General features: G+C 38.8%; 1 protein-coding gene across 2 annotated transcripts in view; it reads left to right on the forward strand.

Annotated features, from left to right (window-relative positions):
- SNCAIP (synuclein alpha interacting protein) overlaps positions 1 to 17,954 on the forward strand; it is a 91,183-nt gene that overhangs the window by 36,818 nt on the left and 36,411 nt on the right. For both annotated transcript variants that reach the window (XM_082074088.1, XM_082074087.1), the window contains exons 2-3: positions 530 to 632; positions 9,043 to 9,115. In XM_082074088.1, the coding sequence (XP_081930214.1) occupies positions 576 to 632; positions 9,043 to 9,115 (130 nt within the window). In that variant the 5' untranslated portion in view covers positions 530 to 575. The remainder of the gene's footprint in view (positions 1 to 529; positions 633 to 9,042; positions 9,116 to 17,954) is intronic.

Raw genomic sequence — 17,954 nt, forward strand, 5'->3', positions numbered from 1 at the left:
ATCTGTAAAGCACTGACTGCATTGTGTGTTGGTCTGCTTGTACAGAGAAGGGGAGACAAAGTACAATAGGATTTTGTTTCCTGTGCACAGCATAATTCTCAGTTCTTTTTTGCCTTGTTGAGCAGAGGAAGAGTATAGTACCAGAAGTTGCTGTGTTCAGACCAGTAAAGTGATAGCATCCTCAAGAGAAGACAGGTTATTAGCGCAGCTGTGGTTACAGGGTCATGAGGGTGCTCAGCAGCTTGGGTCTTTACACCTGTATTGAACTTCTGGAAGGACTAAGTGATGCTGAATCAAGTGTTTTTGACTTCCAGTTCAAGTACCACCTAGCTATTCTCCCTAAAAATTGAAATGGCTTCTTCATGATATGCAAAGTAGAGATGGCAAATAATATTTAGATGTTAGGATTAAGTTATGAAAAACTTCACTGTACAAGTTAAATGTTTTCAGTAATCTAACTACTGTATTTATCCATTTCTGTGTGGTTTTGACTCTTTAGTAGATAATACATTTATCTTTTCTTAATTAGGTTTTTACTACAGTGTTGACTCACCCAAAATGTCAATAGAAGAATAATGGAAGCCCCTGAATACCTTGATTTGGATGAAATAGATTTTAGTGATGATATATCGGTAAGTACAAGTCATATTTTATTTGCTCAAATTGAGACTACCTTGGATATCTCAATCCTGATATAACAAACACTTTTGTTAGAAGCCACATTCCTTTTTACCTCACATATAGGAATGTTTAAATAGATTGAATCTAGGATAAAATAAAGTGTTTTGTAAAGATAATGTCTAATAAGCTTGGCTTCATCTCCTTCAGGTAGTTAAAATAACTTGCAAATCAAATTAATGAATGAGTTTTACTTTGGGGTTGCTTAACTACTCTATTGTCTTGAATGAATTATATGCTGTCTGATGCTAGCTTTACACACCAAAATGATAAGTTTACCTTTTTTTTAATTGAATGTATTTCAGTTGTAAAAAACCTCATGCCTCTCTCACCTCTGAATTGTTCCTTTTTAATGTAAATAGTAACTCTGCCCTTTCCACCCCTAGCCATCTCCAAATACAGCAAGATTTTATCAATATGTGTGTTGTAGCTACCTGTGACATAGTCAAGTACGGAAGGAGACAGAAAAAATTCCAGGGATTCATAGAGCACTTATCCGTAGTGTCGCAACTAAAACAACTCCACCTGTAATTGCAAGCAAAAATGCTGGTCATCTACACTGCCAGTGGTTCTTAAAGGAAGCACTGATGCAGTATATTCTATTCCTCATAATAATACTCCTACTGCCAGTGTTTCTGCTTTTTGTGCAATGAAGTTGCTAATAAGTTAAATGTCTGATTAACAATGGACTTGAATACGTAAATTAAATACACTATAAGAAAATCATTAATTCAGTTTTTAGATCAAAGGAAGTGTGCCACCATCTCCTTCCACTTTTTTTTTTCATAATTTTATAGTTGGTTTTTGTTTGGTTGGTTGGTTTTTTGATTTTTTTTTGTTTGGTCTGCTGTTTTTTGGTTTTGTTTTGTTTTGTTTTACAAAGGTCTTGGTTTTCCACTCGCAATTGAGACTTTGATTGATTTTAAAACATTCCAGATGCTTTATGTGCAGAAAGACTCCTTTTGGAGAGGATTGTATTTTTACTTATTGTAACACTGAATTTTTATTAAAGAAGAGTATGGCAAATGCCCAAAAAATTACAAGACAATGAGCCAATCTTGAGTGAATACCTTATTCTAGGCAACTTTCTTTTTACTATGGTTAAATGAGTTATATGCCAGATCGTGTCCTGGTATCTGTTTCTATACTCAGTTTTGTGAAACTATAAAACATAATAGATGTAACCTCTCCATGTCTCTCCCATTGTGGCTGTTGCTGCATACTGGTGGGTTAGGTTACTCACTTTTCCGCTGAACAGCTCAAGCTGCCTGTTTTAATAGGCCGTTCTTTCATTGGACGCTGAACCTTGAATAAAAAAAACCAGCACAAATTATAGAGGTAGCAGTTTTACTTCTTGCTTTAGCAGGTAAGAAAACAAAGTATCTGTTGCCAGAATCCAGATTAGCAAGCAAATTCATGGTCATTCTGCTGCTCTACTTGTATCTCACCATATACAATTTAGAGATACCTGACCATCACATTTTATCATTAGCCTCCCATGGAAAGAGTAGCTGCACAGCATCAATGTTAGCAATTTATATTGTTTCTGTTAGCCCTCTGGTTCTAATCTAGTGCAGAAAAGTACTGACTAAAAATAATGGCAGCAAGAAGGCTGTTAAAATGAAGCAGTTATAAATGTTCCTGAGTTAGAAAGTCACTGTGTATAGTCCGGACTGCTGTAGATATTTCAAACACAATGACAAAAATAGACATAGAAAACAGACAGGAATTTGTTTTAGAAGGCAAATAGACACTTGAGTAGCTTTGGTTTCTTTTTTTTTTTTTTTGTTTTGTTTTGTTTTGTTGTATTTGTACATAAGAAGATGAGACTGTCCATTTCTTCAGAACCACCGACTCATAGAATAGTTTTGGTCAAAAGAGACCCTCAGAGGTCATGTAGTTCCAACTCCCTTGCCATGGGCAGGGACATCTTTCACTAGATCAGATTGCTCAAAGCCCTGTTGTGCTGGGATGGCCTTGGCTGGCTGTCAGGTGCCCACCAAGCTGCTCTATCATTCCCCCTCCATCAACAAGATAGAGAGAAACATATGGCAAAAAGCTCATGTGTCAAGATAAGGATGGGGAGATCACTCACCCATTACTATCACAGGTCAAATGGACTAGACTTGAGGATATTAATTTTAATTTATTGCCTATCAAATAGTATAGGATAATGAGAAATAAGAACTAATCTAAAACCACCTTTCGCCCACCCCTCCCTTCTTCTAAGCCTCAACTTCACTGCTGACTTTTCTACCTCCCTGCACCGATGAGCACATGGGGAACAGGGTGAAGGGGGGTTGTGGTCAGTTCATAATGCTTCATCTCTGCTGCTCCTCCTTCCTCACACTGTTTTCCTGCTCCAGTGTGGGGTTCCTCCCATCAGTCACAGTCCTTCATGAACTTCCCAAGAGTGGATCCTTGCCGTGGACCACAGTTCTGCAAGAACTTCTCCAGCATGAGTCTCTTCCGCAGGGTGCAGTCCTTCAGAAATAAACTGCTGCAGTGTAAGTCCCTCATGGGGTCACAGGTCCTGCCAGAAAACCTGCTCCAGTGTGGGCTTCTCTATCCACAATCCTGCCAAGGGAGTGCTCCAGCATAGGTTCTCCATAAGGTCACAGCTTCCTCCCTGCTGTTGCATATCCAGCTGCTCTGGCATGAGGTCCTTCATGAGCTGCAGAGTTAATATCTGCTTCACTGTGATCTTTTCCATGGGCTTCAGAGGAATCTCTACTCCAATACCTGGACCATCTCCTCCTTCCTCAATGACCCTGATATCTGCACAGTTGTTTCTCTGACATGTTCTTATTCCTCTCTCACAGATGATGTTGTGCAGTGGTTTTTGCCCTTTCTTAATTATGTTATCTCAGAAACACTATCAGTATTATTGATAGGCTCAGCTTTGGCCAGATAGGGGTCCATCTTGGGGCTGGTTGGAACTAGCTCTGTCCTGCATGGAGGCAGCTCTTGGTGTCTTCTCACATAAGCCACTGCTGCAGTCCATCCCCCACTGGTTTGCCACATAAACTCAAAACAATCATTAATGATGGGCATCCATCACTTCCCTATGCAACCTGTTCCAGAGTCTCACCACCCTCATTGTAAAAAATTTCTTCTTTATATTCAGTTTGAACTGACCCTCTTTCAGTTGCCTCTTGTCCTGTCACTACAAGCTCTGATAAAGTGTCTTTCTTATAAGCCCCTTTCATATATTGAAAGGCTGCAAGGAGGTTTCCCTGCAGCTTTCTTTTCTCTAGGCTAAAAAACCCCAACTCTCTCCGCCTTTCTTCATAGCACAGGTGTTCTAGTCCTCTGACCACTTTCTGCACCCACTCAACAGATTCCTGTTTTTCTCGTACTGGGGGCCCCAGACCTGCATGCAATACTTTAGGTGAGCTCTCCCAAGAGTGGAGTCAAGGGGGAGAATCACCTCCCTCACCCTGCTGGCCATACTTCTTTTTCTGCAGCCCAGGATACAATCTGCATTCTGGTCTGCAAGTGCATGTTGGCAGCTTCCTGTCCAATTTTTCATCTACCAGGATTCCCAAGTCTTTCTGTGCAGGGCTGCTCCCAGTCCCCCAGTCTGTACTGATACTGGCAGTTGCCGAGACCCAGCTGCAGGACCTTGGTCCTGTTGAACTTCATGAGGTTTGCATGGGACCATTCCTCAAGCCTGTCAAGGTCCCTCTGGATAGCATCCCTTCCCTCAAGTGAATAAACTGTACCACACAGCTTGGTGTCATGTGAAAACTTTCTGAGGATGCAGTCAATCCCACTGTCATTGTCACTGATGAAGATATTAAATAGTATTTGTCCCAGTATGCACTCATGAGGTACACCACTCTTTACTGGTTTCCACTTGAAGACTGAGCCATTGACTGTAACTCACTGGACATGGCCAATTTCTTATCCATCTAGCCATCCATGCATCAAACCCGTATCTTTCCAAATTAGAAGCAAGGATGTTGTGTGGGACAGTGCCAAAGGTCTTACAGAAGTTGAGGTAGATGACGTCCGTAGCTCTTGTCACTCCATTGTAGAAGGCCACTAGATTAGTCAGGCATGGTTTGTCCTTTGTGAAGCCATGTTGGCTGTCTCTAATCACCTCTCTGTCATCCATGTGTTTCAACATAACTTCCAGGAGTCTTACTTCCATGGTCTTACTGGGCACTGAAGTGAGGCTGACTGGTAGTTCCCAGGGTCCTCCTTTTTGCCATTGTTAAAAATGAATGTGATATTCCCTTTGCTCCAGTTACTGAAGACCTGACTCTCATGACTTTTCAAATATGACTCAGAGGTACTTAGGAACTATATCTACCAGTTTCCTTAGGTCCCTGGAATGTAAATAAAATGCTTGTTTTGCAAACTAAAATGGTATGATTCCACATCCATCTGGTATAGTATACTTCAGTGTAGTTTAGACAGCAGAATGTGTTTCTGGGACTCTTGTTTACATTAAACAAAAATAATATTTTGTCTGCCATGAAGTTAAGCAACCAAGCTGAATATTAGTATTTTCATTTATTTCTTAAGGAATAACTACTCATGGAAAGCAAGAAAAAGAAATTACAACCTTTAAGTTGCATTAAATAATAGATACACTATAAAATTAAAAATGTGCTTTAAACTTCCCCCTTTTTCCCATCAGTACTCTTGATTTTGTCCATAAATTTCTTTGTGCTTGTAGGTCGTATGCTATTGCTATGGTTGCCTGAAGGTTTCCTATTCCTTTAATTAAAATGAAAGATCTCTATTGCACTGGCAAATTGTGCACATTGAAACTATTTTATTTCTTGGTTTACACAAATAATACCAAATGACCCAGTCGTAACCAGATCTCCTGGTGCTAGATATTTGTAAATAATTTGGGACTGAGTGAAGAGATTATTGCTTTGATTACTCAAACAGCTCTGTATGAATAAAAGCCTGGCTCAGTGGTGCCACTGCAGGACTGGGCCTAATCTGGAAGTCTGTGAAATGTCAGTGCAGTAAGTGAATTCAAACATAAAATTAAGCAGCTGTTAAATTTGCCAGGTATTTTGAAGCAGCTTGTAAACCTTCTTCATGTCAATCCTCACCTGGCAGGGCAGGTGTAAACTATGTGTGGTCAGGAGTGTGGCAGATCTCCTGGTCTCCAATTTACTAGGCACAGGGCACCTCTTGAGCCTGCTGTCACCTTTCCTTTGCTGTTGAAAGAGCAGGGTCACCCCACAGGCTCACACAGGTGTATAGGCAACACACAGCCAGACCTTGCCTGCTCAGTGACCAGGACTTCAAGGCCCAGCATGGAGGATCCTGCATAGCATAGACACAGTCACCAGGTGCAATGAGTTGATTTATTTCCCACCCGGCTGATGAACTCATTGATAATTCTCTTTTTTTTTCCCCTCTCTCCCTTTTCAGAGTAAAAAAAAAATGCATTAATTCAAAGTCTGAAGTGTAGTTTTAAATCACAAATGTCTTGTATGATGGGAGAGGTTCTGTTTTCCCCTGAATTAATAGTGTCTGTTGAAGAAAATTGGGAATATCATGCATTTGTATGGAATACATGTTATTGCTTCTTGTCTTTTGTTTGCTGTTGATACTGTTCTTCCATCTTACAAAGTTCTTAAGGGATTTCCTGAAATTCACTATTTCGGTTTTGACATAGGCATGCCTTAAATGCAGAAAAAGAACCCAAACCTCAAACAGTAATCAAAAATGCCATTATGTGCTTTATCCTGGGAAGAGGCCCTCAGTTTTATTACTGAATTCCACTTATCAACTACAACACACTTTGACTAAATGCCAAAGATCACAGTAAGCGTTGACTAACGAAGCGAGCTTATGTGCTTAGCTCTCATATCGTCACTTATGGCTTTGGCCATGGCCTTCAACGCTGGTTGACTTGGTTACTCTGATGATGAAATGTGAGAAGTGAAGTTTAATTTTGTATGTAAAATAATTTAAAATTATTAAATGAAAAGTGCGAAATAATGAATTTTAAATGCCATTGAATACACGTTAAGTCTAATACTTAGTTCCAGGGAAGGGTTGCAGTCTCAACCTCTTTTGCCCTCTGTGTGTCCCTTGTGATACCCTGAAATTTTTAGTTGAAGAACAGCAGACAAATATTACTAATGATCAGAGCTGAAGCTAGAGTATGAGAGAAAGTAGTTCTAGATGGAAGAGCTGGCAATGAATTTTACTTATGGTTGCAAAAGGTCCCCTTTAAAGAGTAATTTTATTTGCTTCCTGGACCAAAAAACAGTTGTCCATGTCTTGACCACAAAATACAGATGGCAAAAATGTAAGTGCGCAGAAATCTTTTGTAGGACAGAGGTGAGTGGGAGGAAATCTGTTAATGAAATCAAATCAATATCATTAAAATGTATAATCAAATTTCTAACATTTAGTAGATTTTTGGTGATGGAAGGTAGTAACTGAATACATTTTAGTGCAATGTTGGAACAGAAAGAAAATCTGTTCTTCCATGAAAAAACAGGGGGGGTGGAAAAAAGAAGAAAAATTACTTTCTGTTTTTGAGGTTGCCTGACAAAACACATACCAGTGGAATACAAAAGGCCTCATTCTAATTGAATTACAAACTGTGTAATAGTTTAAACTGCACCAGCTGGTCTTACGAAGCTACCATATTCCTTGGAGACATGTTACTTGGATTCTGTTAAGAATCTTACTAGACCAGCTCAACATTGCCTTCTGAGTCCTTGGGCTGAAATAGCAAGACATATAGCTTAGCAGTTCAATCTTTATTAAACAATAACTAATGTGAAGCACAGCACATGGTGTTTGTACATGTACATGTTTAACATGACTTAATTTGTATTTAGTAGCATCTTTCTCCTTCTGCTCTATGTTGCTTTAGGTTGTCACATCCTGGAGCAATCACAGCCTTATAGACAACCCCTTGTTTAATGGAGATTGGAGTCACTGTGTAGTTCTGTGGAGTGCTGCTACACATTTTGATTAATAAGTTCAGTGTTTACCCTGGGAGTACTTATGAGTGATTCTTGTTGTTGTTGAGGTTTCTCAAAACATGTCTGAATCAGGTCAGCAAGGGAAAAAAGAAGGCATGGGAGGTTTTTGAGACTTACTAGAGTAACTAAAATGACTTGAGCTCAACAGTCTTAAACTTGCACCAAAGAAGTAAATTACTTCTACAGTTGGTCACATGAGGTCAACTTTATTCTGAAGCAGATGGCCAGCTGGGCATTAGAAGCACATCAAACTTTGAATGATGAACTGTCACCAAAAAAACAGGACAATGTATGACTGTTACTTTTTTGTGTGGAAAGCTCGTGGTATTTTATGTAGTTGTTTTGCTTAATTGATCAATAGCTCACCAGCTAAAAATATCTGTTTCTTTGAAAATATACAGTGTTTACATATTCTTTAACAATTTTCAGTTGTGCTAATCCAAAATGCTTTTTTCTGTTTTGGTTTCCAAAATGCTGTTTTTAATAGGCTTTTTTATATGAGCAAAGCCATTGATCTTTCACAGACATAATGATTTTCATTTGTTTACATGAAGATTCATGTAACATTTAAGCATTTGATTAAGGAAGGCTTTCTATTAAGTAACTTAACTTTTGTGTGTCAGAATGTGTAGTTTTATAACGCTGGATCATGTGTCTTACCAAGGGTATTCCACAAGGTTATAAGAAAAATATTTCTGTTTAGTGAAATACATACGTCATCCCTGTTTTTTTCCTTTTTAATGCTGAATTCAGAAAATAAAATCCTGATTAATATCAGGCATATCCTGTCACATCCAAGTAATGATTCAAGTTTGGTGTAGTAAAACCTAGGTTAAAGGAATAAGCCTGTTGTCTGATATCTGTATGTACATGTGTCCTGCTCTGAAATCAGATCTTGACAGTGCAAATATTCTGTATTGCTTTTATATATTTGTTTGTGAAAGCTTGAATTCTAATTTTTAACCATGAAGTATCTTGCAGTAAAATCACCATAATAGATGCCTGGGTGGGCAAAGTGTGACCCTCAATGCTTACTATGAAGCCTAGATCTATTCTCATCTTTGATATATCTTGCATTCCATGGAAAGGATAGATATATATAAAATGTATTTGTGACTTGAATAATGCTGATCTGCAGGAAGGAAAAATCTGAGGTGGGGAGATGGATTGCTGTAGTTTTTAAAGTCTGTTTGATACCCCTCAAGGTGGGACACAAAAGCAGATGCCATCTGCTTTTCTCATGCACCCTGAGAGGACTATCAGACTGCCAGAAGTACCCTTGGCTTGATAGGTTTAGTCTGTGCCCATGACATCAGGACCTCTTGAAAATCTTACTTTTTATCTTTTTAAATTAATTGCTTCATATACATTTTTTCCTTTTTTACAGTACTCTGTAACTTCTCTCAAGACCATCCCAGAATTATGTAGGAGGTGTGATTCACAAAATGAAGATAGATCAGGTATGATACCCACTTCTGTCCACCCATCATTTTCTAGGCTGCTTTTTATCATGTTCAACTTGGCAACAATAGCTTCTTGGCAGTGTTCTGTTGTTTTGTTTTCTCTCATTTTTGTACAGCTTTCTGGAAACATTCCTTCTTTTTTCAACAGATGTTAGTTCATTATAAGGAAAAAAAGTTCCAAAAAAGGATTTGGCTGTATACAGATAAATGTAGGGCTTCATCTCAGCAGCTCCAAACCACAGTATATGCAACAATTTACTTGAAAACCCGAGAAACCATTGGTGACAAGACGTAATAATGTAGGCGCCAATGAAAAAATGTTGGATACATTTACTACCCATATGGCCACGACCAGTTTGAGGGATGATGGTTTGCCAGAGTCTGAAACTGTATCAAGGATGCTACATGATAGAATCTACTCTAAGGCATACTGTAATAGTTAAGATTAAAGCCGAGTTTTTTAGTTTAATAGTGTAAACTAAATGAAGAATCATGGCATATAGATGAGAACCAGCTGGAGACCTTCCCCCTTTCCCCCAGACAAAAAGTGCATTCAGTGTTGTTTTTCACTCTGTAAATCAGATTAATCTGCTTTTGTTTTTCTCTTCCTGATGGAGGAGAAATGAATTGGTGAGAGGAGCATTTTTGTTGAGCTATGAAAAGTTTATTGTGCTTTCTGATGTTTTAATTGAACTTTTTTTAATGTTGTTTCATCAAATACTTTTATAACAGAAATGGGAGACCTGGAATTTGTGGGATGATAGAGGGCTTTAAGAATTGTGCTATACTTTGGCAGCTTTTATTTCTATATTGCCATTCAGGGAGTTGTAAATTTCCGAGGTATGTAACTAAGTTGAAACTTTCCGATAGCTACTTCTGCCACAGTCATTAAAGGCCAGATCATCACAGCTGTGTACCACTGCCTGTGGCAATAAAGGGAAGCAAAGCTCTCCTTACCATACCTGCTTCTTCCCACGTTACTGCCTGCGCAGGGCACAGCAGTGATTGTGCACACAGTATTATTACCTCCTGCAAGCAGAGGCAGGGAAGAAATGGAAAGGGAGAGGGCCCATGATTCACCCCCCTCAATTTGCCCTGTTTCATTCTACCCCAGTCTTTCCCCTGTCTTCCCCCATCCTCCAGTGTTCTCCCCTCCTTATTCCCCTCATCCCCCCCTATTATATACCCTTCTGTCCTCACCCTGCCTTGCCCCATCCCATTTCTTCTCTCTTCTTCCTGCCTCTTTTCCTCATGCCTTTCTTCTTCGTTTCTTCCCCTTTGTCCCCTCTCACTCCATCTTCTTCACCTCTCCTTCCCTTCTTCTTACTCATTCTTGCCCCTGTTATCCCCACTCTCTACATCCTACCATTCTCACCCCATTTCTCTTTGCCATTCTTCTCCCTATTCTTCCCTTATTCTTCTTCCTTCCTTCTCTCCTCCTGCCATCTTTCTCCACCACTTCTTCCCCCTTCTACTCGTTCTTCCCTGTCATTCCTTCCAACATTCATCCCCCATTCTTCCCCCATTCTTCATCCCATTCTTCTTTCCCCATTCCTCCCACTGTTTTCCCACCTATGCCACCTACCATTCCTTCCCACCATTCTTCATCCCCATTCTCCCCAAAGTTCACATCCCCATTCTTCCCTTCATTTCCCCAGAGCTTCCTTTTTCTTCCCTCACATTCTTCCGAGTCTTTCCCACCATTCTTACTGACAAGCCTTTCCCATTTTTCCCTCCAGTCTCCCCCGCAAATCTTTGCCAATATTATTCCCACCATTATTCTAGACCCTTCTTCCTCTCATTCTTATCACCATTCTCCTCCCCACCATTTACTGTCCCTTATTGTCTTCCCTCTCATACCCTACCCAGTACCTCCTTCATCTCTTCTACATCCCACTCCCCCCATTTTCTCCCTACTACCATTTTCCTATCTCTCTCTGCCTATCAGTATTAGCAGCTGATCATGTGGCAACAGGGCATTATCTTGTCTTGCCATAAAAAGAGTTAAAGCCACTCATTCACTCAGCTGCTCCAAAAGTAAGGTGAACCAGAGAAGGAGAATAAAAATAGCCCCTAAGATATATTGTACTGCATGGTCTGTTCATGACTGCTCAGCCAGAGTGGCAGCATCAATACCTGTTTACAGGAAGAAGAGTATATTATTTTAAAAATTGAGATAGTAGTCAAAGTAAAATGAAGACAAATAGCAACAGTGAAGCACTGGTTATGAGCTCTTCCATAAGTCTATGGGATATTGACAATTTATTTTGTAGCTCCGTTTTTTCTTGGTCTCCTCTGCAGTTGACATTTTCAATGATGATTTTAATTACATCTGCATTCATCTATTGCTTTGAAAAGGGGCTGACAGAAGCAAGTACACAGGAATTGCTGGAAGATGGCAGTAACACTGGGGAGTCTGCCAGTGTACAGCTTTGTTTAAAAGTCTTGAGTCAAAAAAGAGGTCTTGAGCACTGATAATAGTGTTGGCAAACTGGTTATGGTACTGGTTATGGTACTAAAATCTATTTTTTTCTCTCTATTTATCACTTAGGAGTTTTCATGAATTGGAAATAGTACTAAAATCGATTTATTTTTACTCTTCTTCATCACTGATTAAACATATAGTGCTGAACAAGAAGATATCACTTTATATCTTTGTACAGACTTCAATATCTCAGGTATCTTGAAATATAAACAGAGCTGCTTCAGTCAACATTGTGTAAGACCCCATCCATAGTTGCTTTTGATGCAGTCTCTTGCCTCTCTCATATTATAGACCATCAGAAAATATTCCTCAAATTATTGTTGCTATGTCCTATTTTTGATGAAGATATTTTATACCATAAATCTTTATATGCATGACATTAATGCGATTTTATATCTGTATTCCATTGGCAGTTTAAGTAGTTACACATAGAAAACCTCAGAGGTTTTACAAAGAGCTGATCCAGCTTTCTACCTCATACTGACTCCCACTTAGAGTTTGTATTTCTGCTATAAAACATGGAAGAATGTAGAACTATCCAAGAACTACTTTTATAAAATAACTGAAAGTTAATCATAAGTTAGCCATAGGTTTAGATATAACAGGACCCTAATAATCTAAAAAATAATTACCTTTCAGCTCTGTCTCAGGAAAAAAAAAAAAAAAAAAAAAAAAAAAAAAAAAACAACAAAAAAACCCACAACATTTAATTCAGTAAGATAGTTAAGGCAAAATTATAGAGAAAATAAGATTTGACTTTATACTTAAGAATATATATAAATATGCAGACAGCCATTTTTGCCAGTAAGATTGTTAGAACAGATTTAAACCAGACAATTCCTCTGTTTGGAAATAGATTTTTTAATTTTACAGCTGATATTATGGAAGTCTTGATTGTGCACAGTTAAGTTTAGTAAATAGGCCCTGTAAATCCCATTTTCTTTCCCCATTTCATGTAAACATTGAATAATATGTTAGTAACATATGAAAGCGTTTGGTTACATTGTTTTCACATTACTCTAAGCACTTCTAATCCTAGGCAAACATACCAGTGTTTACCAGTCAATGTGCTTTCTCAAGCGTTTCACAGAGACCTTTCAACAGATTTTTTTTTTTAAACTATTTCTGCCTGCTCCTGTAACTTTTGCTCAAATTACTTGTTCTTTTGGACAAGGAGAGATTAGAAAGTCAGAGAAAGGATTTCCCTATGTACAGCTTTTCCTTTCTGAATTCCCACTGTCACCTCCCTTTGGACAGCACTGGCCAGTGATCTGCACTGGTAGGAAGGTCCTGTGGTTTCTTCCTCGCCCTGTTGCAAGATGTGCATAAAAGTTGTGCAGTCAGTACCGTCTCAGTCCTGACTCCTTCCTTCGATTTAGGGAGTTCTGTCTCAGGATAACTCCAAGGGATCCTTGGAGCCAAACTATGCATGTCAGTACCTCCAGATCAGAAGGCAGAAGATATATGACATAGTAGAAAAGGCGTAGGGCAAATCCTGATTTACCCACAATAAAGCATAATTAAGGGTAGTTGTTTTCTCTACCATCATGCTTCAAGGAAATGGTCTTTGTAGCTAGTATAATAACTGCTATGATGGGCATTGTTCTTCTTCAAAGGCAGACAATTAAAGAGTGTAGTTTGGAAATGGATCTAGCTAATTCATTTTTAGTGTTAGCCACCCTACCCACGTATTTTTGTTGTTGTCTAATGTAGAATGGTGAATTGAAACAGAAATACGCCCTTTATGCTTTTATTATTAAGCATGAAATTGGTTGCTTTCTTTCTGGGGAGATTTTCTAAGGTGACTTGAGCAAATGGTTTGAGACATCTGTGTTCAACAAGCTTCACTGAGCCATATCATTGTTGAAGTATATTCTGTCAGTTATGACAACTTTTGGTAGTCATTAAATGTATGTCTCAAATAAGCACAATATCCTACTCTGGATCTTTGTACACAAGTTGCTAAAAGCGAGTTCATCTTTCATCTCCAACACTTATCCTTCTGCACTGCTTTATGCATTCCCAAAGTACCTGTCATTCACAAAATTATTCAGAAGATCAGTTTCCTGTTTAAGAAAAACAAATAAATCAGTGAATATAAAATTCCACACAATTTCTGTCTCGAGCTCTTGGTAGTTTTTTAGCTGTAAGAGAAATTAAAGTTGGTTTTGTTTTCTTTTTTTTTGAGGCAGTGTTATATGACATTGATTTCCCAGAATCCGTTGCCCTCCAAATACCTCCCACATAAACATGTCTGAAACAATATAAAACAGATTGGGAAATTCCTTGGTAGAATACTGAAGAATTTTCTCAGAAAAAACCCCAATAATTAGTATGCAGTGACAGTTGTGATAGCTATATATAAGCTCTTCTCTTACATCATTTTCACATTCTTCTCCTCCTCCTGTTTTACACATTTTGTGCCAGAATGACCTCTTCTGATTTTTCAGTAGAACTTTACTTGCTATCTCCCTTTTACGTCTTTAGATCAGTCTGTACAAGCGTAAACCCAGTTTATTAATTTTGAAATTTTCTTTGTCTCTTCTATATTTTGTGTTTTAGAAAGATAAGCCAAGATAAGAAAAAATATTAATTCACTGAGGTTTGTGTTGATGTTTGAATTACCTGGAAAAGAGGCATTGTTATGTAAAAGGATGAATTATTATTTACCCTGTTTACCCTTTCTGTCTTTAGAGAGGCTTCAAATTCCACTCACATGGCAACAGACCCTCTCTGTGTAGGGCTGTTCTTTAATTCAGTATCTCATGCTACAGACCTCACATTAAAGAACCCTAAAATGTGCTCCTGGATGTTATTAACATATTAAAACTGTAAAACAGTGCCACCTTCAGTTAAAATTGTTAAATATTGTTTCAATAATACTAATAAAACAGTAAATAAATATTCAGAACTGGTTTTGATTATCCATCGATATGTATGGGACATCCCCTCTTCCATCTCTTGAAGCCCAAGTATTACTGCCAGTGTTGGAGATAAATTGATGTTAACAAACATGAAGAATTTTCTAAAAGTTTCCCTAGTGTAGACAACACCTCAGTGTCTGTGTACACAGTTGGAATCGCAGTGCTTTGGACCTGGAATGAATACAAGTCTTAATTGGTTCAAGAGTCTCTGCTGAAGTCATATCACACTGAAGAACCTCAGGCATTTCTTTCAGAGAAGAGTATAATTCCAAATGTAAAACTTTGTATATACTTACTTCAGGCCCCCCAAATGATTGTATAGTACATGAGCAACATGGTGAAATACTGCAATTAAAAATATATTTGATAGGTATGGACAGTTGTCAATGCTAATCTCAGGCTTCTTCAATAATGATGATGGAAAGTGAAGTAAACTCCACAGTAAATTAATTTTTAGAGCAAAGAGGAGGAGTTTCAGTTAAAGGAAAGTAATTTGAATGTGTTCATCCTTTGGTAGCAATGGACTCACCCTAGCACTGTTTGTTCTCATTTATAGAATCATAGAATCCTAGAATGGTTTGGCTTGGAAGGGATCTTCAAAGATCACCTAGTCCAACCCTTCTTTCATGGGCAGGGACATCTTTTGGTAGATAATGTTGCTAAAAGCCCCATATAGTTTGACCTTTGAACACCTCCAGGGATGGGGCATCCACAGTTTCCAGTGTTTCACCACCCTCATCGTAAGGGTGCAAGACCTTGCACTTGGTTGGCGTTGTTGAACTTCATGAGGTTCACATTGGCCCGGTCCTCAAGCCTTGTCAAGGTCCCTCTAGGTAGCATCCCTATCCTTAAGCACACAAACTGCACCACTCACCTCAACCACTCAATCTGCAAATTTGCTGAGTGTGCACTCAATCTTCCTGTACATGTCATTAATAAAGATATTGAGCAGTACCCATCCTAATACAAATCCCTGAGGAATACCACTCATTACTCATCTCCATTTGGACACTGAGACTGCAACTCTTTGGATGTGGCCATCCAGCCAATTCTTTTTGCATCAAATAGTCCATCTATCAAAACTCTGTATCCAAAATAAGGGCAAGAATATTGTGGGGGACCATGTCAAAGGGCTTACAGAAGTCACATCAGTCATCCACTGATGCAGTCGCTCCATCATAGAAGACCACTAAGATTAGTAAAGCATGACTTTCCCTTGTTAAAGCCTTGTTGGCTGTCTCTACTCACCTCTCAGTCATCCATATGCCTACACATAGCTTCCAGGAGGATGTGTTCCACAATCTGCCCATGCACAGAGATGAAGCTGACTGGTCGGTAGTTCCCAAGGTCCAGCTCTTTACCCTTTTTAGAGGGCAAACAATTTAAGCCTAAATGGTAAATAAGCTTCTTGTTGTGTTGTCAACAAGGGCAGAGGGTACCTTCGAGTTTTGTGTACTGGGAGTTTCCAAGTACATGCTGACAAGGTCTTCAGGTAAAAGTTCCCAAACAGTGTATTCTCTTGTCTGTTTGTCACTTTGTTTCCAGTCTTGCTACTACCTGCAGGCAGGCAATCTTTTTTCAGGATGGTTACAACTTCATCATAGCATAGCTTAAGTCATAAGGCACCTATGAAAGCTGTCTTGTCCACCTTGCTGTCCTTAGAGCAGTTCCAGTTATACCAGATTGCTCAAGGACCTATTTTCCAAATGAATGCTGCAATAAAGAACATTGCAACCAAGTTACTTTGAGAAAGTGTTATTAGGGAGTCATCAGAATGCTCCCACTTCTTTATCAGCAGGAAATAACTGTGATTCAACCTCAGAGGTTCATAGGCCATCGAAGGATCTATTAAGCATGATAAAATGAGTAGAAGTTCTTGCCGTAGTCCAGATCTCTCAGCTCCAGGGCCTAAGAAGTGTATTGTTCTCCATTATTCACAGTTTTGTTGTGCTTTGTGACCTCACAGGGATGGAGTTCTTAGAAAACAAAGGTTGAAATTCACAGAATTTAGAGTTAGCACAGTCTGGATACAGGTCTGGTCATTAGTCAGAAGCATTAATGGCATTGGTGACTAATAACTGTTTGGAAGTCATCCAGTTTTTCTGCTGGACAGTGGTTCAATGCAGTTAACCATGAAATTTTATTCTCCATCCTGAGAACGTACACAGGTAGCAAGCTAGAAAGGCTCAAGAATTTCATTGAAGGAGGTAGCATGGTAATGGGGATCAATGTTTGCCACCTACAGAAGAACAGGAGTGAACTGATACTCTTTTTCTTTCCTGCTAAACCAGTGTGCAGGTGTCAAGTGGTCTAGTAGTGCAACATGGACTTGGTTCCCAACTGATCTGCAAATGACTCACATCTGCATCCGTTTTCCTGCTTACCTGCACCACTGTCTATGTCCCAGCTGTTCAGCAGCAGCATTTGTGACTACAGAACATTGGTCACAGCATAAACCTTAAAGGAGTCCATGGTCATGGTGACAGATACAGAGGAGCTTGACTTTCATCAGTTAGTCAGTAGTCTTTGAATGTGAGTCATTCTGTGTTTGTGAAGAGCTGGCATAGCAATATCTAGAAATACCACTCTGCTGCATATACAGTTCATTTTGTAATGGTACTGCTGTGTGAAATACAGCCTTTTGCCACCTCCTATTTGTGCCACCAGTGCTGTAAAGTTCATGAAGCCATGATCATTTAAAGAATGTTACTGTTACCCATATGCCAGAGAGACAGGGTCTTGCACACACACCAGCATTGAATTTCTGTAGTAGTTTCCTTATAGAGCTGAAGCGAAAGCTGAGTTCTTTGTTATTTTCATTATACTCAGGACAATTTAAAGGTATTCTGATGTTTGATATTAGATTGTAAGGATCACAGAAACTGCTTGTCACAAGGGTAAAGTTTCATCTGTGCATGAGGTAGTCTTGATGGTCAGACAAAACTCATATAGTTATCCTATGATTCTACAGATACTCGTATACCAGATAAACCCCCCATACACACACCTCTCCTTGCCTGAGATACAGAGATGGTGTTGAAAAATTCTCTGAAGTCAACAGATGCTTACAGTTGGAAACATGTTGCCGGGATCTTTTTTAGAAAGTTCAAGGTAAATTTTGTTTCCTAAAATAAAATCTGTTGATTAAATTGTAAGAGAAGTTGCTTCCTAATTTTCCCCTTTTCTGATTATGGGCCCTCAGTAGTTCTAGGATATCTGAAAACAAGCAAATTAATAAATACATAAATCGATAAAACTATAAATAAAACTACAGGCCTCTTTATTCACTTTTTGCATTTTCTCTTCCTCAAAAAGAGTGTAGAGCAGAACATATGGTGAAGAACTAGTTTTACAAATTTATCCCTTGCAATTTACTATTTTCTTTAATGCCAAGGAAATGCTTTGGCACCTCAGGTCTATCAGACAG

This window comes from Streptopelia decaocto (assembly GCF_964273445.1).
Source record: "Streptopelia decaocto genome assembly, chromosome: Z".
NCBI classification, from domain to species: domain Eukaryota; kingdom Metazoa; phylum Chordata; class Aves; order Columbiformes; family Columbidae; genus Streptopelia; species Streptopelia decaocto.